The sequence below is a fragment of the Gopherus flavomarginatus genome, chromosome 21 (assembly GCF_025201925.1).
Source record: "Gopherus flavomarginatus isolate rGopFla2 chromosome 21, rGopFla2.mat.asm, whole genome shotgun sequence".
In the NCBI taxonomy this organism is placed as follows: Eukaryota; Metazoa; Chordata; order Testudines; family Testudinidae; genus Gopherus; species Gopherus flavomarginatus.
The window spans coordinates 18,374,452-18,401,863 of record NC_066637.1 but is presented as its reverse complement, the minus strand read 5'-3'; the positions used below and the strand labels follow the sequence as shown (position 1 = coordinate 18,401,863).

Sequence of the window (27,412 nt, the reverse complement as noted above, 5' to 3'; positions counted from 1 at the left end):
AAGTGGGTGTAAAATCCTACCAAGTCAGAGCTCTCCCCTAGAATCATTTTAATATCTGTTTGGTTCCTTGAAGGAAAGAGAGGCTGTAGTAGCAGCAAAGAAAGCACAGCTGTGTTGAAGAGAGGGAATGAGATGGCGGTAACCCATTGCTAGGCCCCTCCCAACTCTAGGGCTAGCCCCCAACAGTCTCTGGGGTATTCTACATTGCCCCAGCTGCCAAAGACATAAGGCCCTTTCTGGGAAGGACAGGGCTGTCCAGATACCAGGGACAATTTTCAAAAGCATCTACGTTCTTTAGGAATCCAAGTCTCATTTTCAAAAGTGACTTTCACTGGGAATTAGGCACTTAAGTCATGTAGGAGCTTTTGGAAATGGTACCTGCCATGGCTGCACTCTCTTTCTCCTAATTCGGTCCCTGCCATTGAACGTAAGAGATTAGCGGGATTCAGGAAAGGGTTAGACACTTGAATGGATAACAAGTACGTACAGAGTTATTATTGCAGTGAATAGTAAAAGAATTATCAAAAGTGTTAGCTGGAGGATAAACCCTCCTGCTTCAGGGCGTGAGTCAACCTCTGACTACTGAGGATCAGGAAGAACCTTTCCTTGGGGCATGTTAGCCCATAATTGCTGCTGCAGGGTTTCTTCTGGTGAAGGATCTTGCGCTGGCTACTTTCAGTGGCATCATCCTGGACTGGATGGAGCACGGTCTGTTCCTTTGTGGCAAATCCTATGTTGCTGCACTGAGAGCTGGGAGAAGGGTGGGTGTAGAAGTCATTGCAGTGCTCCTTTGGATCCCCCTGGTTCTTCCATCCAGGAAATCCTCCCAGAGATGACCCTATCACTTCCCAGTACTGGGAGGGAAGGTATACGATTTGCATGGGTAGCAGGGACTGTGGAGTTGGGGGACAACAGGGGACATGGAAGGCATAGTGAGGGACTGAGCAGCCATGTGCAGCATTGGTGCTGATCACACGAGTTAAAAAGAAAAGCAAGCACTAGCATATTTGTGCCTTCTCTGCCTAGTGGACCAGTTGTGGCTCCCTTAGAAGGGCCAGGCTGTGCTCCTAGGTATTGCAGGAATAGAGCTGGTGGGAATCTATTTTTTCCCATGGAAAATTTTAACTTCAGCAAAAAAATCAAAAAGTGAAAATTTCTGTTCAAATATCAGGGATGGAAGGGACCTTAGGAGATCATCTAGTCCAACCCTCTGCTCAAAGCATGACCAATCCCCAAATGGTCAGGAATTGAGCTCACAACCCTGGGTTTAGCAAGCCAATGCTCAAACCACTGAGCTATCCCTCTTCCCCCAGAATATTTATGGAGATATACCTATCTCATAGAAGGGACCCTGAAATGCCCCATGGCAGCTGTAGTTTGGATGCCATTCTTCTGTGTGGGCTAGGCTACCTTTTCAGACTACATCTCCCATGATGCACCATGGACTTTCCTTTTGCTAAGCTGCCACAGTGATTCACAGGAGCCCCTGCTGCAATGTATCATCAGAGATGCAGTCCTTAGAGGAGAAAAGAGGCATGAGACCTCAAACTATAGCACTGAGGCAACATTTCTCAATCAAATTTTTTCAGTTTTCAGACTCAGATGATAAACATTCACATAAAAAAGAATCTGGCACATCAGAAAAGGGCAGACAAATAAACAGGGACAAGTTTTTAAAGTGCTTGTACATGAATGCTAGAAGTCTAAATAATAAGATGGGTGAATTAGAGTGCCTTGTTGATATAATAGGCATCACAGAAACCTGGTGGACTGAGGACAATCAATGGGACACAATCATTCCGGAGTACAAAATATATCGGAAGGACAGAACAGGTCGTGCAGGTGAGGGAGTGGCATTATATGTGAAAGAAAATGTAGATTCAAATGAAGTAAAAATCTTAAGCGAATCCACATGTTCCATAGAATCTCTATGGATAGAAATGTCATGCTCTAATAAAAATATAACATTAGGGATCTATTATCGACCACCTCACCAGGACAGTAATAGTGATGATGAAATGCTAAGGGAAATTAGAGAGGCTATCAAAATTAAGAACCCAATAATAGTGGGGGATTTCAATTATCCCCATATTGACTGGGAACATTTCACTTCAGGACAAAATGCAGAGATAAAATTTCTCAATACTTTAAATGACTGCTTCATGGAGCAGCTGGTACAGGAACCCACAAGGGGAGAGGCAACTCTAGATTTAATCCTGAGCGGAGCGCAGGAGCTGGTCCAAGAGGTAACTATAGCAGGACCGCTTGGAAATAGTGACCATAATACAATAACATTCAACATCCCTGTGGTGGGAAGAACATCTCAACAGCCCAACACTGTGGCATTTAATTTCAAAAGGGGGAACTATGCAAAAATGAGGGGGTTAGTTAAACAGAAGTTAAAAGGTACAGTGACTAAAGTGAAATCCCTGCAAGCTGCATGGGCACTTTTTAAAGACACCATAAAAGAGGCCCAACTTCAATGTATACCCCAAATTAAGAAACACAGTAAAAGAACTAAAAAAGAGCCACCATGGCTTAACAACCATGTAAAAGAAGCAGTGAGAGAGAAAAAGACTTCCTTTAAAAAGTGGAAGTTAAATCCTAGTGAGGCAAATAGAAAGGAGCCTAAACACTGCCAGATTAAGTGCAAGAGTGTAATAAGAAAAGCCAAAGAGGAGTTTGAAGAACGGCTAGCCAAAAACTCCAAAGGTAATAACAAAATGTTTTTTAAGTATATCAGAAGCAGGAAGCCTGCTAAACAACCAGTGGGCCCCTTGATGATCGAGATACAAAAGGAGTGTTTAAAGACGATAAAGTCATTGCGGAGAAATTAAATGGATTCTTTGCTTCAGTCTTCACAGCTGAGGATGTTAGGGAGATTCCCAAACCTGAGCTTGCTTTTGTAGGTGACAAATCTGAGGAACTGTCACAGATTGAAGTGTCACTAGAGGAGGTTTTGAAATTAATTGATAAACTTAACAGTAACGAGTCACCGGGACCAGATGGAACTCAAATGTGAAGTTGCGGAACTATTAACTAAGGTTTGTAACCTGTCCTTTAAATCAGCTTCAGTACCCAATGACTGGAAGTTAGCTAATGTAACACCAATATTTAAAAAGGGCTCTAGAGGTGATCTTGGCATTTACAGACCGGTAAGTCTAACGTCGGTACCGGGCAAATTAGTCGAAATAATAGTTAAGAATAAAATTGTCAGACACATAGAAAAACATAAACTGTTGAGCAGTAGTCAACATGGTTTCTGTAAAGGGAAATCGTGTCTTACTAATCTATTAGACTTCTTTGAAGAGATCAACAAATATGTGAACAAAGGGGATCCAGTGGACATAGTATACTTAGATTTCCAGAAAGCCTTTGACAAAGTCCCTCACCAGAGGCTCTTACGTAAATTAAGCTGTCATGGGATAAAAGGGAAGGTCCTTTCTTGGATTGAGAACTGGTTAAAAGACAGGGAACAAAAGGGTAAGAATTAATGGTAAATTCTCAGAATGGAGAGGGGTAACTAGTGGTGTTCCCCAAGGGTCAGTCCTAGGACCAATCCTCTTCAATTTATTCATAAATGATCTGGAGAAAGGGGTAAACAGTGAGGTGGCAAAGTTTGCAGATGATACTGAACTGCTCAAGATAGTTAAGACCAAAGCAGACTGTGAAGAACTTCAAAAAGATCTCACAAAACTAAGTGATTGGGCAACTGTAGGCATCCGTTGTCGGGGTTCAGCCCTCTCTGAGGTGGCTGAGAGCCAGGCCGGCTCACTACCTGGGGCAACAATGACAGTCCGGGGATCAGACCCTCAGACAGGGGCTGAGCCAAGAGTTCAGTCTAGTAAGTCCAGGCCCTCGATCAGGGCGGGGCAACAAACAATAGTGCAGGGCTCAGACCCTCAGGCAGGGGCTGAGCAAGCAGTTCAAGGTAAGAGGCCCAAGCTTCTTGGCCAGGGCATCGGGGCGAGGGGGAGACTGCCACCCATGAGTGGAGTGGCAGGGGGGACGCAGGCCCACCCCCTCCTCTGCGTCCCAGCCCGGAGCCCTAACAGCGGCAGGCAGCCCGCTGCTGTGCCAGTGGAGATCCTGGCCACAACACACTGACATTGGCTCTGGGTGTGCTGCAGCCAGACTAGGGTCGGCTGCCCCCAGGCTACTTCCAGACTCCCCCTCGGGGCTTACCTGGATCCTGGGATCATCCTCTGCAGGGTCCAGGTTCATGGGTTTGTCCCGGCCGGGGCTGGGTGGTAGGTCCGGCAGCTCCTCCGGAAAGTCTGTCCAGGGTAGCTCCAGCAGCTCTTCCGGGTAGCAGGTGCGGGGGAGCTCCGGCAGCTCTTCCGGGTAGTGGGCACGGGGGAGCTCCGGCAGCTCTTCCGGGTAGTGGGCACGGGGGAGCTCCGGCGGCTCTTCCGGGTAGTGGGCATGGGGGAGCTCCGGCAGCTCTTCCGGGTAGTGGGCACGGGGGAGCTCCGGCGGCTCTTCCGGGTAGTGGGCATGGGGGAGCTCCGGCAGCTCTTCCGGGTAGTGGGCACGGGGGAGCTCCGGCGGCTTTTCCGGGTAGCGGGCACGGGGTAGCTCCGGCAGCTCTTCCGGGTAGCAGGTGCGGGGGAGCTCCGGCAGCTCTTCCGGGTAGTGGGCACGGGGGAGCTCCGGCGGCTCTTCCGGGTAGTGGGCATGGGGGAGCTCCGGCGGCTCTTCCGGGTAGCGGGCACAGGGTAGCTCCGGCAGCTCTTCCGGGTAGCAGGTGCGGGGGAGCTCCGGCAGCTCTTCCGGGTAGGGGGCATGGGGGAGCTCCGGCAGCTCTTCCGGGTAGTGGGCACGGGGGAGCTCCGGCGGCTCTTCCGGGTAGTGGGCATGGGGGAGCTCCGGCAGCTCCTCAGGGTAGCGGGCACGAGGGAGCTCCGGCAGCTCCTCGGGGTAGCGGGCACGGGGGAGCTCCGGCAGCTCCTCGGGGTAGCGGGCACGGGGGAGCTCCGGCAGCTCCTCAGGGTAGTGGGCACGAGGGAGCTCCAGTAGCTCTTCTAGGTAGCGAGCTCGGGGGAGTTCAGGCCACTCTGGGCGGCTACACTGGGTTGCAGGAGTATCCCAGTCCCGAGCTCCCTGAGAGATGTTGGCTTGCTCCGGCCACTGGCCTCCCACTGAGCTCTGAGGGCCTGCCTTTATACTTCCAGGTCGGCGCTTGACCCTTTGCGGGGCGGGCTCAGAGCTCTTTAGCTCCACCCAGTCCGGCCTCTGGCTGGGCTCTTCGTCCTCTGGGGCGGCTGGGAGCCAGGCCGCCTCACTACAGCAACAAAATGGCAAATGAAATTTAATGTGGATAAACGTAAAGTAATGCACATTGGAAAAAATAACCCCAACTATACATACAATATGATGGGGGGCTAATTTAGCTACAACAAGTCAGGAAAGAGATCTTGGAGTCATCGTGGACAGTTCTCTGAAGATGTCCACGCCATGTGCAGAGGTGGTCAAAAAAGCAAACAGGATGTTAGGAATTATTAAAAAAGGGATAGAGAATAAGACTGAGAATATATTATTGCCCTTATATAAATCCGTGGTACGCCCAAATCTCGAATACTGTGTACAGATGTGATCTCACCTCAAAAAAGATATACTGGCACTAGAAAAGTTTGAAAAAAGGGCAACTAAAATGATTAGGAGTTTGGAGAGGGTCCCATATGAGGAAAGATTAAAGAGGCTAGGACTCTTCAGCTTGGAAAAGAGGAGACTAAGGGGGGATATAATAGAGGTATATAAAATCATGAGTGATGTGGAGAAAGTGGATAAGGAAAAGTTATTTACTTATTCTTATAATACAAGAACTAGGGGTCACCAAATGAAATTAATAGGCAGCAGGTTTAAAACAAATAAAAGTTCTTCTTCATGCAGCGCACAGTCAACTTGTGGAACTCCTTACCTGAGGAGGTTATGAAGGCTAGGACTATAACAGCATTTAAAAGGGAACTGGATAAATTCATGATGGTTAAGTCCATAAATGGCTATTAGCCAGGATGGGTAAGGAATGGTGCTCCTAGTCTCTGTTTGTCAGAGGATGGAGATGGATGGCAGGAGAGAGATCACTTGATCATTTTCTGTTAGGTTCACTCCCTGTGGGGCACCTGGCATTGGCCACTGTCGGTAGACAGATACTGGGCTAGATGGACCTTTGCTCTGACCTGGTACGGCCATTCTTATGTTCTTAAGTCATTAGCTGAGATTCTCCTTCCAGATGATGCCATGGTATCCTCTCTCACTGCAAGAGGGAATCACAGATATTAGGAAGAGACAGGTAATAGTAATGGGGGATTCGATCATTAGAAATATAGATAGCTGGGGTTGTGATGACCGGGAGAACCACATGGTGAATTGCCTGCTGGGTGCAAAGGTTGTGGATCTCTCAAGACATCTAGATAGACTTATCTGCAGTGCTGGGAAGGATCTGGTGGTCATGGTACATGACATATAGGAAAAGGTAGGAGAGAGGTCCTGGAGGCCAAATTTAAGCTTCTAGGTAAGACATTAAAGTCCAGGACCTCCATGGTAGCATTATCTGATATGCTTCCAGTTTCATGCACAGGGCCAGTTAGAACAGGACCTCAATGCATGGATGAGACAATGGTGCAGGGAAGAGGGGTTTAGGTTTATTAGGAACTAGGGAACTTTTCTAGAAAAGAGGGCCCTATACAAGAAGGGTGGGCTCCACCTAAACAAAAACAGAACGAGATTGCTGGCATGTAAAATTAAAAAGGTTGTAGAAGAGTTTTTAAACCAAGAGCTGGGGAAAAACTGACAGGTGTGTAGGAGAACATAGTTCGGACAGAGACATCACGTAGAGGAGGAGCTATTAATGGGGATTCTCTGTATCCTAGTAAAGAGGAGAAGTTGATAAAGTACAGGTAGAATTGAAGAGATACCATCAAATGAAAGAGTCCCATTCAATTACATCACATGAAGGCAGACGACTAAAACTTGACAAATGTTATAAGCACTTGTATACAAATACTAGAAATCTAAATAGTACGATGAGTGAACTTAACTGCCTGGTATTAAATGAAGGTATTGATATAAAGGCATCACAGAAACTTGATGGAATGATGACAATCAATGGGATACTGTTGAACCAGGGTACAAAATATACAGGAATGACAGAACAGGTCATGCTGGTCAGGGAGCGGCACTATATATGAAAGAAAGTATAGGGTCAAAATCTTAAATGAATCAAACAGTACCATGGAATCTCGATGGATAGAAATTCTATGCTTGAATAATAAGAGTATAGTAGTAAGAATATACTACTGACCCCCTGACCAGGATGGTGGTGGTGATTGTGAAATGCTCGGGGAGATTACAGAGGCTATAGAAAAAAAAAAACCTCAACAATAATGGGGAATTTCAACTATTCCCATATTGACTCTGGGGGGGATTCAGAAAATAAAGTTTATAGGCACCATTAATGACTGGCTCTTGGAGCAGCTAGTCCTGGAACCCACAAGGGGAGAGGCAATTCTTGATTTGATCCTAAGTGGAGCACAGGATCAGGTCCAAGAGAATATAGCTGAACTGCTTGGTAATAGTGACCATAATATAATTAAATTTAACATCACTGTGGGGGGGGGGGGGGAGGGAAATACCAGAGAAGCCCACCACAGTAGCATTTAACTTCAGAAAGGGGAAGTACACAAGAAAAAGCTAGTTAGAAGAAAATTAAAAGGAAAAGTCACAAAAGTGAAATGTATCAGAGGGGTAGCCGTGTTAGTCTGGATCTGTAAAAGCAGCAAAGAATCCTGTGGCGCCTTATAGACTAACAGATGTTTTGGAGCATGAGCTTTCGTGGGTGAATACTCACTTCGTCAGATGCATGTAGTGGAAATTTCCATGGGCAGGTATATATATGCAAGCAAGCTAGAGATAACGAGGTTAGTTCAATCAGGGAGGATGATGCCCTGTTCTAGCAGTTGAGGTGTGAAAATCAAGGGAAGAGAAACTGGTTTTGCAGTTGGCAAGCCATTCGCAGTCTTTGTTTAAGCCTGAGCTGATGGTGTCAAATTTGCAGATGAACTGAAGCTCAGCAGTTTCTCTTTGAAGTCTCGTCCTGAAGTTTTTTTGCTGCAGGATGGCCACCTTAAGGTCTGCTATAGTGTGGCCAGGGAGGTTGAAGTGTTCTCCTACAAGTTTTTGTATATTGCCATTCCTAATATCTGATTTGTGTCCATTTATCCTTTTCCGTAGAGACTATCCAGTTTGGCCGATGTACATAGCAGAGGGGCATTGCTGGCATATGATGGCGTATATTACATTGGTGGACGTGCAGGTGAATGAACCGGTGATGGTGTGGCTGATCTGTTAGGTCCTGTGATGGTGTTGCTGGTGTAGATATGTGGGCAGAGTTGGCATCGAGGTTTCTTGCATGGATTGGTTCCTGAGCTAGAATTACTATGGTATGGTGTGCAGTTACTGGTGAGAATATGTTTCAAGTTGGCAGGTTGTCTGTGGGTGAGGACTGGCCTGCCACCCAAGGCCTGTGAAAGTGTAGGATCATTGTCCAGGATGGGTTGTAGATCCCTGATGATGCATTGGAGGGGTTTTAGCTGGAGACTGTATGTGATGGCCAGTGGAGTCCTGTTGGTTTCTTTCTTGGGTTTGTCTTGCAGTAGGAGGCTTCTGGGTACACGTCTGGCTCTGTGGATGTTTCCTTATTTCCTCGTGCGGGTATTGTAGTTTTGAGAATGCTTGGTGGAGATTTTGTAGGTGTTGGTCTCTGTCTGAGGTGTTAGAGCAGATGCGGTTGTACCTCAGTGCTTGACTGTAGATAATGGATCGTGTGATGTGCCCAGGATGGAAGCTGGAGGCATGAAGGTAGGCATAGCGGTCCGTATGTTTTTGGTATAGGGCGATGTTAATGTGGCCATCACTTATTTGCACCGTGGTGTCTAGGAAGTGGACCTCCCGTGTAGATTGGTCCAGGCTGAGGTTGATGGTGGGGTGGAAGCTGTTGAAATTGTGGTGGAATTTTTCCAGAGTGTCCTTCCCATGGGTCCAGATGATGAAGATGTCATCAATGTAGCGTAGGTAGAGAAGGGGCGTGAGTGGACGAGAGCTGAGGAAGCATTGTTCCAGGTTGGCCATAAAAATATTGGCATATTGTGGGGCCATGCGGGTGCCCATAGCGGTGCCACTGATCTGGAGATATATATTGTCATCAAATTTGAAATAGTTGTCTGTGAGGATAAAGGCACAGAGCTCAGCAGCCAGTTGTGCTGTGGCATCATCAGGGATACTGTTCCTGACAGCTTGTATTCCATCTATGTGTGGGATGTTTGTGTAGAGAGCCTCTACATCTATGGTGTTTTCTGGAAGGTCATCAATGCATTATAGTTTCGTCAGGAAATCAGTGGTGTCATGGAGATAGCTGGGAGTGCTGGTGGCATAGGGTCTGAGTAGAGAGTCCACATATCCAGACAGTCCTTCAGTGAGAGTGCCAATGCCCGAGATGATAGGGCGTCCAGAATTTCTGGGTTTTGTGGATCTTGGGTAGTAGATAGAATAATCCTGGTCGGGGCTCTAAGGGTATGTTGATTTGTTCCGGTGTTAGTGTAGGGAGTGTCCTGAGTAGATGGTGTAGTTTCTTAGTGTATTCCTCAGTGGGATCTGAGGGAAATGGCTGCAGACAACATAGAAACTTTTTTTAAACACCACAATAAAGGATCAAATTAAATGTATACCCCAAATTAAAAAGAACAATATAAGAACCAAAAAAAATGCCACTGTGCCGAACACCAGAGTAAAAGAAGTGATTACAGGCAAATATGCATCCCTTACCAATTGGAAGTCAAATCCTAGTGAGGAAAATTGAAAGGAGCATAAACTCTGGCACATCAAGTATAAAAGTGTAAGAAGGCAGGCCAAGAAAAAAGTTGAAGAAAAATTACCTAAGGACCCAAAATCTAGCAGCAAATTTATTGTAAATACATCAGAAGCAGGAAGTCTGCCAAACAATCAGTGGGGCCACTGGACAATCGAGGTGCTAAAGGAGCACTCACGGAAGACAAGTCCATTGCAGAGAAGCTAAATGAATTCTTTGCATTGGTCTTCACTGCAGAGAATATGAGGGAGATTCCCACACCTGACGTGACAAATATGAGGAACTGTCCCAGGCTGAGGTGTCAGTAGAGAAGATGCACAACTGGATGCACACCCAGTTAAGCACAACTGGAAATGGGCCAATGTTACTAAAGTGCTATGTAAGTACCACTGAGTCTGAGTTCCACCAGATAGTGACAGAAGTGGGCATACAACTCTGGTCCTCCTGACTCCCAACCTAGTGCCTAATCTACACAAAAGGAAATTTTATTTAGTAGAACCTCATCCTCCTCCATCAGCTGTTTCAAAGTTCAGAAATGTGAATTTCCTAGAGAAAATGGCTTTGAGATTTTTCATATTCTTCCAGAGACTGACACGTGTGTTTCTCTCGATGTTGTCACCATTCATAGTACTTAGTGCCAGAATGGACCATCATGATCATCTACTCTGGCCTCCTGTCTAACATGGGCCGTAGAATTTCCAGGGCCACCCAGAGGATTCAGGGGGCCTGGGGCAAAGCAATTTCGGAGGCCCCTTCCATTAAAAAAAATTGCAATACTATATTCTCGTGGGGGTCCCTCCAGGGCCCAGGCAAATCTGCCACTTGCTCCCCCCCACGGGCAGCCCTGGGAAAAATAAACCTTCCGCATCTCGGCACAAACCCAATTTTGAGAAAACTTCTTTACAAGGTATCACTGGTTCTCAGAATCAGCTAATGCTAAAAGGCACTAAAGCTCATTAAAAGGGTTGGACAAATATTTTCCATCAAAACTTTTTTTGGATTGAAAACTAGGGGTTTCTAAAAAGCAGAAAAAAATCACGGACAATGTCTGCTTTCCTTCAAAATTTATTGTTTTTTTAAATTGAAAAGCTGAAATTAGTCTGCCAAAACCTGAACATGGTTTGGGGTTTCAGAAGTGTATGGCCAAATATTTGCTGCTTGCTGTGTTTGATTGTTTAAAGAAACAATAAAAAATTCTGCTTAAAATAAATCCAAAACTTTTGAACCATCTCAGCTTGTGACCAAACACTTGAGCGAATCCAGTCAGAGATTTTTCCAGGTTTCTGATACTCTGCTGGCTTCCTTGACTCATATCTGTCTCCATAACTTTGGGTTCATTTAGGTTAGAATATAAGAACAGCCATACTGGGTCAAACCATCCAGCCCAGTATCCTGTCTACCGACTGGCCAATGCCAGGTGGCTCAGAGGGAGTGACTCTAACAGGTAATGGTCAAGTGATCTCTCCCCTGCCAAACAGAGGCTAGGGACACCATTCATTACCCATCCTGGCTAATTGCCATTAATGGACTTAACCTCCATGCATTTATCTGTTTCCTAGAGACTGGAGACGGTTACTGTGGATTTGTCATTAGTATAGCTTATGTACATACTCCACCAACTGAGCATTTCAGCTTGTTCCAGAATCTGCGATGAGCCTATGCTGTGAAAACTGACATGCTCAAAATAGCACATGCATGTGAATGGACACAGGGTGCTAAAATTAAATTAACCCAGGGGTTCTCAAACTGGGGGTCGGGACCCCTCAGGGTATCACAAGGTTATTCCTGGGGATCTCGAGCTGTCAGCCTCCACCTCAAACCTCGCTTTGCCTCCAGCATTTATAATAGTGTTAAATATACAAAAAAGTGTTTTCAATGTATATAGGGGGGAGGGGTCGCACTCAGAGGTTTGCTATGTGAAAGGGGCCACCAGGACAAAAGTTTGAGAACCACTGAATTAACCCCTCTGAAGCCTCAGGGAATGCAGGAGGGAGGTTGTCTCCCTTGGCAGGGTCGGGAAGGAGGTAGGTGGTGTAGGATATTGCTCTTCTCATGTGATCCCTCCCCAAGTGGCTAATTTTAAATGAAGCTACCCTCCCCTGACATGAATCTCCCTATGGCACTGAAATTAAATACAGACTATAATTTGGCATTTGAGAAGTGAAAGGGATGGTAGCCCTAATGGAAAAGCTAACAGCTTGGCTCTTCTGCAAGCCTCAAACTGCTGAATGAGCTTTAGAGTAGGGAAGGCCGTGCCTCGCAAACAGCCTGGCCCTGCCCCCTATCTGACCCCCACCCACTTCCTGCCCTCCGACTGCCCGCCCCATCAGAATCCCTGACCCATCCTGCTCCTTGTCCCCTCACCGTCCCCCAGAGACCCCCCACCACCACTCTGGGACCCCATGCCTGCTCCCCGTCCCCTGATTGTCCCAACCCCTATCCACCCCATCGCTGAGTCCTGACAGACCCCTGGACCACCCACTATCCAACCCCCCCATTCCCTGTCCCCTGACCGCCTCCCCCCAACCTCTGCCCCCTGACTGTCCCTGGGACTCCCTGCCCCTTATCCAACCCCCCCGGCTCCCCCCTCACCCAGAGCCTCAGCGCGTCGTATCCAGAAGCTTCCCTCGACAGCTGCAGCGTGGCTCCAGCGGGGCCCCTGAGCTCCTCCCCGCTCAGAGCCGCGTAGTAAGGCGGGGGGGCTGCGAGCTCCAGCGGGGCCTGAGTTCCCTCCACTCGGCGTGGAGCTCGCAGCCCCACCTCCTTACCACACAGCTCTGAGTGTGGCGGAGCTCAGGCTGTTCAGGGATGCCGCTGGATGCACTGAGGCTCCAGGAGAGGGGCGGAGGCGGGGTCGGGCCAGAGCTGGGGCGGGAGCCTCACTCGTTCTCTCGGGGGCCCCTGCGGGGTCTGGGGCAAATTGCCTCACTTCCCTCCCCCTCAGCGGCCCTGAGAATTTCCCCTAATTACTCATACATCTAACCTAAAAATTCTGGCTGAGCTAAAATATATCTTTCAGAAAGAAATATCCAGTCTTGTTTTAAAGACTCCAAGTGATGGAGAATCCACCACATCCTGTGGTAAATTGTTCCAATGGTTAACTACCCTCACTGTTTAAAAAAATGCCTTACGTCTATCCTGAAGTTATATAGCTTCAGCTTTCAACTATTGGATCTTCTTATTCCTCTGTCTGCTAAATTAAAGAGCCCTCATCTATCAGAAATCTTCTTCCCATAAAGACCTTATAGACCATGATCACATTACCTCTGAGTCTTTTCTTTGATAATCTAAATAGATTGAGCTTCCTAAATCTTTCACTGTAAAGACAGGTTTTCCAGACTTCAAATCATTCCTGTAGCTCTTTTCTGAACCCTTTCTAATTTTTCAACTTCTTTTTTGAAATGCAAACACAACAACTAGACACAATATTCTAGGAATGGTTTCACTTGTGCTTTTTACATCAGTAATACCACCGCACTGCTCTTACTCAATATTTTCCAGTTTATACTTTCAATGATCACAGTAGCTTTCTTAGCCACCATATCACACTGGGAGTTCATATTCAATCAGTTCTCCTCCTGACCACTAAGTCCTTTCCAGAGTCATTCCTTTCCAGGATTTAATTCAAACCAGATCATTTGACCAAGATGCATTTTAATACAACCAAGTGCAAGGCCATACATCTAGAAATTGTAGGTCACATTGACATACTTCAACATTTTGTAAATTTGCTCCCTTTACACAAAAGTTTTCTGATCTCTAACACAGGCAGATTCAATCAGGAAAAAAACTTTTTTGCCAGAAATATCATCCCCGCTAATGTGGCCCAGCCTTTCTGGAGCAGGCTGTTTTTATAGTGGCATAAGCTTTTTGCTAGTGTCAGTTGTGAGTCCACATTACCCTGTGTAATTATGTTTGTGCTCACGGTTTAATCAGTTTATTTGTGTCTTGCTCTATTATTTATGTTTATTCAAAGCTAACTAAAAAGAAATATTAAGAGGCAGCTATTTCCCAACAACACCTATCAGGGCTACCGATGTCGTTTGAAAAAGGGACAGGATCTCCTTTTTGGGTCTCTTTAGCATTGTACAACCAAACCCACTGACACCTTCATGAGAGACAGGGATGTCTTCTGGGCATTTGCTCCACTTGGGCTCACCGGGTTCCCAATAATAAATTGTTTTATAACATTGGGTTAAATTTTCCCCACCCAAGACATAGATCCTCTTTTCCCAACGGACCACTGCAGCATTAGCAATTCCCTTTGGCAGTTTTGGAACAATCACCTCCTCATTCATACTACCATCACCAGAGATAAAGAAACACTTTCTAGTGCAGTGACGGTTTTCTGGTATGAGACCACCCTCGACCCACTCTCTGGTTCTCTTTTCAGCATACCCACCTATAACATATATCCCATTATTCATGGCAACCGCACCCGCTGAAAAGAACCCATTGTTCAGAGACACCTGTGTCCATGTGTCCGTGCTAACTTCATAGATCAGAAGTCCTCTATGAAATTGCCAAGAGCCAGTCAGGCCTGTTGCTCCCCCTAGTAAGTATAGTTTCCTCTTGAGAACTACGGAGGCAGAACGGCTCAGAGCAAAAGGCATCCTACATATGGGAGTCCATATCTGCTCTGCTATGTCAAAGCGTTCTGCAGAATTGAGGAACTCATGAAACCCACGCCAGCCTCCCATAGCATACAGCCTCTGGTTACAGATTAGGAATCCATGTGTAGCACGGGGCACAGACATTGAAGGGAGCTGTGTCCACTGGCCTTTAAAAGAGTTGAACTCATACAAAGCATCTGAATAAGAATTCCTGCAGATGCCTCCAGATACATAGAGCTTGTCTCCAAGTGCCACACAGGCTGGATGTGTCAAAGATTTCAAGCCTGGGAGCTTTTCCCACCTTTCTGCATGAGGATCGTAAGAGCCCATCAGAAAATCTTCATTCTCCAGCTCTTGGTCCTCCCACATCTGTGAATCTACACACACTATCAGTTCATCAGACATGCCCTGTCTGAGTCCCCCGCTCTCGAGCAACCTCTCTTCACTGTCCAGCTGCTTCCAGTGATGCTGAACATCCCCATACCGTTCTGAATCCAGCTGCACATCCACAAGCTCTCTATCTGTCAAGAGAGGCAGCCGGACACACCTCATCAGCTCATTGAGGAGGTTGTGGCCTGTGGTGGGTTGAAACTGTATCCAGCGACGCACAGCCTGGTACACTTCTAACTCAGAAGCAACTGCAAGGCCATCTGAAGACAGGATGGTGATTAAACTGCTGACATCCAGACTCAAGAAGTCGTCATCCTCACAGAACCTTCCAAAGTTTAGGGTGATGAGCTGCATGGTAGCATAAAGGAGAGCTTGGTGGTTGTAAGCCTGAGCCAGTCTGTACAGCCCAATGCAGTTCTGTATGGAAATGGTCTTCAGAAGAAACCTGGGAGGATCAAAGGAAATAAACATTACTGGGAATGCATTAGTGACTGTTATCACCCCAGGACAGGTTGTCAGCAGGATTTGAACCCAGAGACCTCAGCACCAAAGAACAGACTTCTCCTACTTGCATTTAAAGAGGAGGACCTCCATTAGCTCATAGACTTTAAGATCAGAAGGACCATCATGGTCATCTAATCTGACCTCTTGCACATTGCAGGCCACAGAACGTCATCCACCCACTCCTCTAATAGACCCCTAACCTCTGGCTGAGTTACTCAAATCATAGTTTAAAGACTTCAAGTTAGAGAGAATTCATCATTCACACTAGTTTAAACCCGCAAGTGACCTGCACCCTGTGCTGAAGAGGAAGGCAAAAAAAACCCCAGGATCACTGGCAATTTGATTCAGGGGGAAATTCCTTCCCAACCCCAAATAGGGTGACCACTTTGACCCTGAGCATGACAATATTAGTAATAGGTGTTACCCTCTATGTAGACTAGCCACTTGAGGGGGCCACAAGACACAATTTACAAGCAAACTACATGAGAAAACTTTCTCCTGAGTTTGACACCCCAACATTAGGGTGGCAACCTTGCTTTTATGGCTATTCAACTGTAACTGAGTTAGTGAATTTCTTTCAGGCGAAAGGCTCCAGAATGGCATCTCAAAAGCACAAGTACACAAAGACCTCATGCTGGCCCCCACACAAACTCCTCTCACCACAACCTCTTGCACACCTAGACCACATCTGGGGGGTGACAGGGGTGTCTTCATGGGCTGTTAAAACCTCACCTACTTAGATTGCATTGATTTTTAAGGCCAGAAAGGGCCAGTGTGATCAAGTACTCCTATGTGTCCCAAAATGTGGAGTACCCCTGGAAGACTAGCTAGGGTCACTCTCCACGGTGTCAACTTCACTTTAAAAAAAAAAAAAAGGTTGATGTTATGGTTTTGAAGACAACTTTCAAAACATGACCCAGGCATGTGTAACTGAAACCTGAGTTATAATATCCTCTGCAGGCCTGAGCCACCACTTCCATTTCACTGGCAGTTAATTCATGTGTCAACGATGATACTTTAATGTCAACATTTGTTAACTAGTTCATTGCTCACCAAAGCATCTGAGAAAGGTTAAGAAGAATCAGATTGTGAAGATCTGCACAATCTGTGGGACTGCTCAATGTTGTGTCAGACATGAGGCCAGGGAGCAGGAACGGGGCAATAACATTTGAGACATTTTAAAATACAATTTCATTTCATTTCATTAAAATTCAGTTGACCTACCTGTAATACGATAGGTCAGAGTTGCAGAGAGGCATGATGGTTTCATTTTCCCAAAGGGAGCAGGGGGAGGACTCAGCTTTCCAACAGTTTGCAAAACTCTGATTTAGTCTGACCTCCTGCATAGTACAGGCCATAGAATTTCATCCAGTGATTCCGGCATCAAGCCTCTAACTGCTGGTTGGAATAGAGAGGGTCTTTTTGAAAGATGTCCAATCTCCCTTTAAAGCCTCCAGGAAATGAGAAATTCACCAAATCCCTTGCTAAATTCTGCCAATGCTTAATTACTCTCACTGTTAAACATTTGCATAGTATTTCCTGTTTCAGCTTTGCTGACTTCAATTTTCAGGCACTAGATTTGCCACATTAAAGAGCCTTCAATTATCAGATATTTTGTTGTGTGCGTACTTCTAGACTGCAATCAAGTCACCTCTCAATCCGCTTCTGGATAAACTAAATAGATTGAGGTCTAGATCTACAAAGGTACTTAAGTACTCTGGGGTTTAGGTACCTAAGGTCTAGTTCACACTACAAACCCATATTATTATTGAAAAATCCACACCTTGAGTGACATAGTTATACCAACTATAGGCATCGACTCGTGAGTGCTCCAGCCCTGGAGCACCCACGGGGAAAAATTGGTGGGTGCTCTGAACCCACTGGCAGCCAAGTGCCCCGCCGCAGCTCACTTCTGCTCTGCTGCCTCCTCTGAGCATGCCACATCCCCACTTCTCCCAGCACTTGCCGCTGTGAAACAGCTGTTTTGCGGCATAACAAGCTGTGGGAGGGATGGGGGAGAAGCAGGAATGCGGTGCGCTCCTGGGAAGAGACGGGGCTGAGGCAGGGATTTGGGGAAGGAGTCCAGTAGGGGCAGGGAGGGGGAGGAGTTGGGGCAGGGACTTTGGAGAAGGGGTTGGAATCGGGGTGGGGCACGGGGTGGAGTCGGGGCAGAGGGGTGCCAGGAGAAGTTGGTGCCTGTGATACCAACTCACCCCCTCCCTAGATTTTGCATGGGACCCCAGCCTTTGAACATGCCTGCCAGATCAGCAGAGCTTCTCCCATAGACATAGCTACCACCTCTAGTAGAGGTGGATTAACCATTCTGACGGGAGAGCTCTCACCCATCGGTATAGAGCGTCTTCATTAAAGCACTACAGCAGCGCATCTATATCAGTGCAGCTGTGCCAATGCAGAGATTTAAATATAGACTTGCCCAGTTTTAGGCTCCACTGATTTCCTCAAAACCCTGGCTTGGCTGCTACCTAAACCAATAGGCGCCTAAACTCTCTTGATCCCTAAATTTTTGCTGTAAAGGTTCCCATGACACCTAAGTTTCTGCCTCTGGACATGTACACTGATGTTTCACTCTCAGTGTCCGCATGCCAATCTCCCTTCTAAGCCGCAGAGTGATCCACAAACCGGGGACTGGCAAGCAGAGAAGCAGCAATAGTGCTTGCAGGGCCTGATCTGGCAGGCATGCTCAGAGGCTGGGTTCCCATGCAAAATCTGGCTGGAGGAGAAGGTAGTGCCCACCTTATAACTTATAACCCCGTGGTCAGAGTGCTCACTTAGGCCAGGGTTCAATCCCCTCTGTCTGAGGGGAGAAAGGATTTGAACCAGGTCTTCCAAAGCTCTCAGGCAAGTGCTAATATGAGATGCCCTCAATCTCTTTTGTTGAAGCTGTTCCACTTTGGATTAAATCATGAAAGATTCATTGGGCCAGAGAGGAACAGCAAGTGAGACTGACTCTATAGCTTGGTGATTTGGGCAACCAAGAGGAGACCCAGTGCCCCTGTTCCCATCAATCTTTAATTATTAATACTTTGTACACAATATTCCAGAGTGGTCTCATCAGTGCAGAGGGAATACCACAGCCCTACTCTTGCTGGAGTGGTCTCATCAGTGCTGTATACAGAGGGAATATCGCAGGCCTACTTTGCTGGATAGTCTGCTGTTAATATAGCCAAGTACTGTGTTAGTCCTTTTTGCAACAGCATTACATCAAATACATGTTCATTTGGTGATGTACAATGTTCCCTAAGTAATTGCCAGAGTTACCTGCTTTCCAAAATACAGTTCCCCCGCCTGTAGGTGTGACCTGCATTCTTTGTTCCTGGACGTATGCCCTTGCATTTAGCCTCGTTAAACACATTTTTTTTGAATGGACCCAGATTGCCAAGCGACCCAGATTGCTTTGTATGACTGCGCTGTCCTCATCATTAGTTACCACTTCACCAATCTCTGTCATACGCAAATGTTATCAGCAATGCTTATATATTTTCTTCAAGATCATTGATAAAAATATTGAACTGGGGCCAAGAACCAGCCCCTGATAACCCCACTAGAAGCACCCCCTCTTTGTGATGAATCCCAACTTACATTTACATTTTAAGATTCATCAGTTAGCCAACCCTTCTCAATTTGTGCCATCATGCTTTTGCTTAGAGCTAGTTTTCCAATCAGAATGTGGTACTAAGTCAAACACTTTACAGAAATCCAGATATAATCTATCATTCAGCAACCCAACTTGTCATCTTGGAAAAGAACAAATTTGTTGGACAAGATCTATGTTCTGTGAGTCAATGGTTGAAATTAATTATATTGCTATCCTTTCCTTTTAAATAACAGAGTCCTTATCAGTTGTTCCATTATCTTGCGCAGGATAGAAATCAGGCTAACTGGCCTATAGGTATCCAAGTCATCCCTCTGTTAAGACTGCTAACTTTGAGATGGCCTGATGAAAGGCTGTATATAAGAGGAAGGTATTATTATTATGGAGATTTCATCATCTTTCCCTTGAAAATCAGGCTGAAACCTACAGCTCATTTTATTCAGAATCGCTACTTACATGGTTATGACATTTCCTCACAATTGCCCAGGGCTGAATTTGAATAGGCATTTTACCCTGTGAAAGTTTCTTGGTTCATGTTACAAATAGTCTAAACTATCCTGAGTGTGATGAGCTGAGTTTTAAATTAATTGTATTGATGCTTGTTTTTACCTGCTTCTTAATATACAATTAACACACACATACACACATTTATTTCATTCTAAAGCACACTCGTAAGACCACAGGTTCTTTCATGTTACCTGTAGCAGATCTCCACTAGGGGGAGGATCTGTAGCTTGCTGGCTGCTGCAAACAGATCTGGGGCTGTCTCTAGACTAAGTGATAGCTTTTCTGTGTAGATATATTTTAATATGCTTTGGAGGATGGAAGGAGCCATATCCTGCAGCACAACTTCTCCACCCTGGAATTCTTTGCAGGAGCTTGTGAAAACATTCTTAAAGTAAGGACTGACAGCTGCTAGCAGTACTCTGCAGGAAGAGAGGAAACAATAGTTCCAAACAATAAAACCTGTGTTTACGGATGGTTCTCACTGTGTACATTAAATAACCACTTTTTAAAACAAAAACTGGAAAAACATCTATTATGTGTAATCATAAAGTTGGGAATATTCAGCAAGCAAGATTTGAACCCAGGATCTTTAAATCCCAAGCACAGAGCTCTACCACTTAAGCTAAAATCATAGAATATCAAGATCAGAAGGGACCTCAGGAGGTCATCTAGTCCAACCCCCTGCTCAAAGCAGGACCAATTCCCAACTAAATCATCCCAGCCAGGGCTTTGTCAAGACTGACCTTAAAAACCTCTAAGGAAGGAGATTCCTCTAATTTGTCTAGGTCCCTCTGTATCCTATCCCTACCCTCCAGTGTATCTACTCCTCCTCCCAGTTTAGTGTCATCTGCAAACTTGCTGAGAGTGCAGTCCACACCATCCTCCAGATCATTAATGAAGATATTGAACAAAACTGGCCCCAGGACCGACCCTTGGGGCACTCCACTTGAAACCGGAACTATTAGCTAAGATGTAGACCAGCTGCTGAGGGTAGGTCAGAACATACACTTTGACAAGGAGCTACAAAAGTATTTTCTAGACACCAGTAGAATACTGAGTATCAGAGTCCCTAAATTATTTCCCTGACTTTAGGAGGAAAGTATTGTCTAGTGATTAAAGTAGTGGTTACAAACAGGTATATAGAATTGGCATCTTCATAGTCAGAAGGTCTATTACAGTAGAGACCTGAGTCTAGTCTTAATTCTGCCAGAACCATGGAGAGAATGACCTTGCCTCTTTAATAGGATTGATGGTATGAGGCCAGGATCAAAAGTAAGTCCACAAAAATATAAACAACAGCGAGTGGAAAAAGTAAAATTAGACCCTATGATTTCCAGCCCAAAACACCATTCCATACACACTCCCTAATCAAAGAGTCAGTCTCTTTCCTACTTGTGAAATATTACCTTTCTTGGCAGCATTGTACAACAAGGGAGGTCAATTCACATGAAATGCAGAACATCCTGCAAAATCGAATGCACTGGAAATGTCCAAAAGGAACAACCTCGGAGTCGCAGGAAATTGTATTGGTGATTCTCTGGGGTCTGATTTTCCTTTAGGACATAAGAATGTCCATATTGAGCCAGCTCAATGGTTCACTTAGCCCAGTATACTGTCTCTGAGAGTGGCTAGTACCAGATGCTTCTGGCATTTGGGGGTATAGGGACACCTGGAGCATGGAGTTGTGTCCCTAACAGTCTTGTCTAATTAATGTCCATTGATCATAGAATCATAGAATATCAGGGTTGAAAGGGACCTCAGGAGGACATCCAATCCAACCCCCTGCTCAGAGCAGGACCAATTCCCAATTAAATCATACCAGCCAGGGCTTTGTCAAGACTGACTTTAAAAACCTCTCAGGAAGGAGATTCCACCACCTCCCCAGGTAACCCATTCCAGTGTTTCACCACCCTCCTAGTGAAAAAGTTTTTCCTAATATCCAACCTAAAGCTCCCCCACTGCAACTTGAGACCATTACTCCTTGTTCTGCCATCTGGTACCACTGAGAACAGTCTAGATCCATCCTCTTTGGAACCCCCTTTCAGGTTGTTGAAAGCAGCTATCAAATCCCCCCTCATTCTTTTCTTCTGCAGACTAAACAATCCCAGTTCCTCAGCCTCTCCTCAGAAGTCATGTGCTCCAGCCCCCTAATCATTTTTGTTGCCTTCCGCAGGACTCTCTCCAATTTTTCCACATCCTTCTTGTAGTGTAGGGCCCAAACCTGGACACAGTACTCCAGATGAGGCCTTACCAATGTCGAAAAGAGGGGAATGATCACGTCCCTCAATCTGCTGACAATGCCCCTACTTATTCAGACCAAAATGCTGTTAGCCTTCTTGGCAACAAGGGCACACTGTTGACTCATATCCAGCTTCTCATCCACTGTAACCCCTAGGTCCTTTTCTGCAGAACTGCTGCCTAGCCACTCGGTCCCTAGTCTGTAACAGTGAATGGGATTCTTCCGTCCTAAGTGCAGGACTCTGCACTTGTCCTTGTTGATCTGCACTTGTCCCGGTTGATGGATCTATCTCCTCCACGAAGTTCAATTTCATGAAGTTCAATATCAATTTTGAACCAAATTATACTTTTGGCCTTCATAACATCCCATGGCAACAAGTTTCTGATAGACCATGCGTTTTGTGAAGAAGTATTTCTTTTTGTTTGTCTTAAACACGCTGTCTATTAATTTTATCAGGTGACCCCAAGTTCTTCTGTTATTTAAAGGGATGAATAAAACTCCTTATTCACATTCTCCACACCATTCATGATTTTTTAGACTTTTATCAAGTCATCTCTTTTCTGATCTAAACAGTCTACGTCTTTTTAATCTCACATCTTATAGAAGCTGTTCCATTCCCCTTCTCTGTGTCTTTTCCAACTCTAATATATCTTTTTTTCAGATTGGGTGACCAGAAATGCACCAGTATTAGAGGTTTGGGTACATCAAGGGTTTATGTAGTGACATTATGGTATTTTCTGTTTTATTACCTATCCCTTTCCTAATGATTCCTAACATTCTGGTTAGCTTTTTTGATTGCTATTGCACATTGAGTAGGGGTATTCAGAGAACTATCCACAATGACTCCAAGATCTCTTTCTTGACAGGAAAAGCTAATTCAGACCACATCATTTGGTATGTATAGTTGGGATGACGTTTTCCAATGTGCATTACTGTGCGTTTATCAACATTGAATTTCATCTGCCATTTTGTCACCCAGTCCCTTCGTAATTCTTTACAGTCAACTTTGGACTTATCTTCGGTAATTTTGCATCATCTGCAAAAATTGCCACCTCACTGGTCATCCCTTTTCCAGATCACAGGATCCTAGGAATGGAAGGGACCTCGAGAGGTCTCTAGTCCAGTCCCCTGCACTCATGGCAGGACTAAGTATTATCAAGACCATCCCTGACAGGTGTTTTCTAACCTGCTCTTAAAGATTCCATAACCTCCCTAGGCAATTTATTCCAGTTCCATACCCTAATTCCATTCTATACCCTAATCATTTTTGTTGCCCTTTTCTGAACCTTTTCCAATTCCAATATATCTTTTTTGAGATGGGGTGACAACATCTGCACTCAGAATTCAAGATGCGGGCGTATCATGGATTTATATAGTGGCAATATGATATTTTCTGTCTTATCATCTATCCCTCTCCTAATGATTCCCAACATTCTGTTGGCTTTTTTGACTGCCTCTGCACATTAAGTGGATGTTTTCAGAGAACTATGACTCCAAGATCTCTTTCTGGAGTGGTAACAGCTAACTAGACCCAATCATTTTGTATGTATAGTTGGGATGATGTTTTCCAATGTGCATTACTTTGCATTTCTCAACAATGAATTTCATCTGCCATTTTATTGCCCATTCACCCAGTTTTGTGAGGTCCTTTTGTAGCTCTTTGCAGTCTGCCTAGGACTTAACTATCTTGAGCAGTTTTGTATCGTCTGCAAATGTTGCCACCTCACTGTTTACCCTTTTTTCCAGATCATTTATGAGTATATTGAATAGGACTGGTCCCAGTACAGACACCTGGGGGACATCACTATTTATACAAAAGGATGGATGCTGAGCACTGTGGCTAGACCTACACTTCAGGAGTGCTGGGCAGAGTTACAGTTCAGCAGTGAATCTTGGTGCTCCTGGTCATCTTCAGTGCCAGTAAATTTTCCCCAACAAACCCCTCTGATGCCCATCTTCTGCCGCTCTCTGCAAATCCACAGACTGAGACAGCCTCCCCACTCCATCCTTATTCCAAGTGCAAGTTCATAAACCCAAGTATTCACAGCCCCATACGGCTCCGGGAAACAGTGATACTGAGTCAGGTCCGGTTTGTCCTTTTCAGATGATTCCTTCCTTGCATGGTGCTCCTCCAGGCTCCTGTCCTGGGACATCCCTGGCTGGATGGTCTGTCCCTCCCACACTACGGATGGCTCTCGCTGCATTGTTATGTGTGGGCCCCCTCATCTGGAGCTACAGGCACACACACCAGCACTTCCTCTCAGGACCTCAGGGCAAGGTTTTAAAGGAGTCATGCTCTCTAAACCCCAAGCAGTAATGCCTGTTATGCCACAAAGAAAAGATCCCATATGTTTGACTCCTAAGGACAAGTAGGCACAGAAAGGGACTCTTCAGCCCACTGGTAATCTTATGCCTTCTTTCTCTGCAAGGGAGATCACACTACCGTTCATCACTGCAGCACAATATAGAGCTTTTAATTTTCTTTCTTTCTTTCTTAAATTTTCTATTCTCTTGGATATGAAATCAGTAGGCTGAGGATTTCAAAGAATGACTGAGCATTGGAAACAATAGCCCTATAGACGAACTCCTTACTTTAATGCAGCTAAATCAGTGGTTGTGATGTCACTTGTAGTAGTGTGCATGCTGGACATTGCCTGGGGCAGAAACCTGGTGCTCAGGATTTGCAAGGTAACTGCAACTTTTCAGAGCAGAAAACTACAGCAGATCGCGTTTCACAGGCTGCAAATGTGGAAATATCATTTATCACATGGATATGGGTACTTAGTATCTGAGAATACATGTTAATGTTCCATAGTACCTTTCATAGCTAAATCACTAGCTGGGTAGATATAGAAATAACAGCAGAGGGAGAGAGAGAAATCAATTGACCAAGGGGGGCCTTTCAGCAGAATTTGGAAAGAGGATGGAAAGCTGATGAAGCAATTCTTATGGACACCTCCTGTGGAATTTTACAGAGGATGTTCAGCATCCTATAGCACTTCTGAACTATTCTAAAGAATTTAATAGATAATTATATGCCTGCTACATTGTGTAGGATGGTTCCAAAAATGTACAGGCAAGGGCTAATTTTCCATTAAATCCTAGCGATTTTTAGAGTAATTTGTATAGAATCCTATTCGGTGACAGATTCTCAGTCAGTATAAATTATCATAACTCCACCTCTCAGTGGTGCCAATTTACGACAGATTAGGATGTGCCCCATAGCTTTAATCCTATTGGCTACAGTCCTATTACATTCTGTAGAGACACAAAGGAAGCTATTCTAGACTGCAGAGTAGAAGGGTCTCACAGCAGTGACAAGACTTGTAATAGGAGAGTGGAGGCCAGTTATCAGAAGAAGCAGGAAGATGAGGGGCCCAATTTTCTGCTATGCTATGATGCTTTACCCTGCTCTGGAAGCGTAAAGGGGCCGTAAAGCTAGTGTATCTAGCAAAGGGCAATATCCCTGCATAGGAGATTCTCCTGGTTGTAGACCTTGAAGTTACTTATGTTCTTCCCCAGGGTGCTGGTCTCCCCCTCGCTCTGTCTATTCAAGCTGCCCATATTGTCCAGGTGCCTATCACCATGGTATGAGCAAGGCTCATTCATAAGAGGCCGGTCACACTTCCTCCAAACATCTCCGTGTTGGCAATGGGAGGATCCCAAAAGCTGTGATGGGGAAGATGGAGCAGCCTGTATCATTGCTGTGATCAGTGCTGATACGCTAACCCAGGGGTCAGCAACCTTTTAGAAATGGTGTGCTGAGTCTTCATTTATTCACTCTAATTTAAGGTTTCGTGTGCCAGTCATACATTTTAAAGTTTTTAGAAAGTCTCTTTCCATAAGTCTATAATATATAACTAAACTATTGTTGTATGTAAAGTAAATAAGATTTTTTAAACGTTTAAGAACTTCATTTAAAATTAAATTAAAATGCAGAGCCCCCCAGACCAGTGGCCAGGACCCAGGCAGTGTGAGTGCCACTGAAAATGAGCTCATGTGCTGCCTTCGGCACCCATGCCTTAAGTTGCCTACCCCTGTGCTAACCCCATCTCTTAAAGTCATCTCTAACTAATATCTTCCTTTGCAAAGTATTTTCCATGCAGAATTATGCAATATCAGATCTCCTGCTTATATCTTAGGAAAAGATGGTTGTAAAACTGGGTGAAAGTTTACTTGTTCGGGAGAAAAGCCAGTCATTGAAAGAGATGTATGAAGTGATGTAGAGTCTTAAGGCCAAGAGAAGGTGATACAATTTTCATTTAGTATTTCATTGCTATATAGGATTTTCCTATGTCAGTTTGCTTTATCCTCCCATCTCAGCAGCCTTTGTTGCTCCCTTGATAACACAGAATATAGAACTCCGCTCTCCAGCATAGGCTGAGGACAGCAGATAGATAAACAGAAACCCACCTATGGCAGGAGAATCTCCTTTCTTCACACACTAACGTGGCATCACAGAGCAACTGGTGCTGGTACAGCTGCTTTAGACCTGTGTGAGTTGGGAAGACAATGCCAAGGCTGCTGTTATACACCACAAGACAACTTCTTGAAGGAAAGAAGTGAGAGCTCATTCTAAGGAGAATATCTATCTATCTATCTATCTATCTATCCTCATCCACCCCCTCTATCTATCTATCTATCTATCTATCCATCTATCTATCTATCCCCATCCACCCCCTCTATCTATCTATCCCCAGCCACCCCCGCTATCTATCTATCTATCCTCGTCCACCTCATCTATCTATCGATCTATCTATCCTCGTCCACCCTATCTATCTATCTATCTATCTATCCTCACCCACCCCCTCTATCTATCTATCTATCCCCATCCACCCCCTCTATCTATCTATCTATCTATCTATCTATCTATCTATCTATCTATCTATCTATCTATCTATCTATCTAATCTCTGGAAATCTGTATGGATGATGGGATGGCTGCAGAAGGAGAGCAAAGGATGTGATCACCTGATGACTGTTTGGTGGCTTATGTCTCTGCAATGAAGGCGAGGACCAAAAGGGTTATGGAGAGTTCACTTCCCTTTCGCCTTTAACCAGTACTAAGTTTACTTTAAAAACTAAAGTTGTTTCCATCTCTGCCATTTTCTAGATGGCAGAGACAGTCCTAGGCATGCACCTTCTCTGGAGGCTCCCACGGGCTAGCCCAGAAGATTACACATACACACATGAGGATCAGCTAACCTACCTTTGCTTAGCTCCAGTGACTTTGGCAGCTCCTGTTTCTCCCCTTTTTGACTGGAACTCATGATGGGCCGAATGAAGAATGCTGTAGAGAAGGAAATCTTGACTGAAAAAGAGAACTAGATTCTCAACAGAGAGCGCGTGCACACACACATGACTAAATACTAAAGCTCTGGTATATAAAATCATGTCAGAGGGATGGCAGAAATTTTATTTTCTGGTCCCCACACATCTTGTAGTTTGGTTATGGAGCAGCAATGGCCAATTCCCCACCCCTTTCATTCCCCACTCAGAGATTACTGCTGTATCTGGGCTCAGTAAAGGCAGATTAGGAATGGAGGAGAAGCTGGACTCTGAACTTCCTGGTGCATTGCAGAAATCCTGCCCCCTTTCCTTCTCCCACATGCATATATTTATTCTCTGCATCACCAACCCTCCCCATGCACTGCATGGACCCTCACTCTAGCTGAGACAGTT

General features: G+C 45.2%; 1 protein-coding gene across 1 annotated transcript; it reads right to left on the bottom strand.

The window, feature by feature from the left end:
* Positions 1 to 530: 530 nt before the first annotated feature.
* Positions 531 to 27,000, bottom strand: LOC127038890 (kelch-like protein 12). The gene is made up of 7 exons (XM_050931960.1): positions 26,940 to 27,000; positions 26,145 to 26,223; positions 19,684 to 19,911; positions 13,887 to 15,313; positions 4,644 to 4,805; positions 4,186 to 4,337; positions 531 to 893 (listed from the first exon to the last, which is right to left on the bottom strand). The coding sequence occupies exons 1-7, from the start codon at positions 26,998 to 27,000 to the stop codon at positions 531 to 533; spliced, it is 2,472 nt and encodes an 823-aa protein (XP_050787917.1).
* Positions 27,001 to 27,412: the final 412 nt, after the last annotated feature.

Bases quoted from the DNA above. Each gene is read 5' to 3' on its own strand.
- LOC127038890 (XM_050931960.1), bottom strand. From the start codon at position 27,000: ATGAGTTCCAGTCAAAAAGGGGAGAAACAGGAGCTGCCAAAGTCACTG. The intron at 4,806-13,886 runs GTGTTGTTGGGA...ACTACCCGGAAG, and splicing joins GACATCGGTAGCCCTGATAG to AGCTGCCGGAGCTCCCCCAT. The intron at 4,338-4,643 runs GTGCCCACTACC...ACTACCCGGAAG, and splicing joins AGAGCCGCCGGAGCTCCCCC to AGCTGCCGGAGCTCCCCCGC.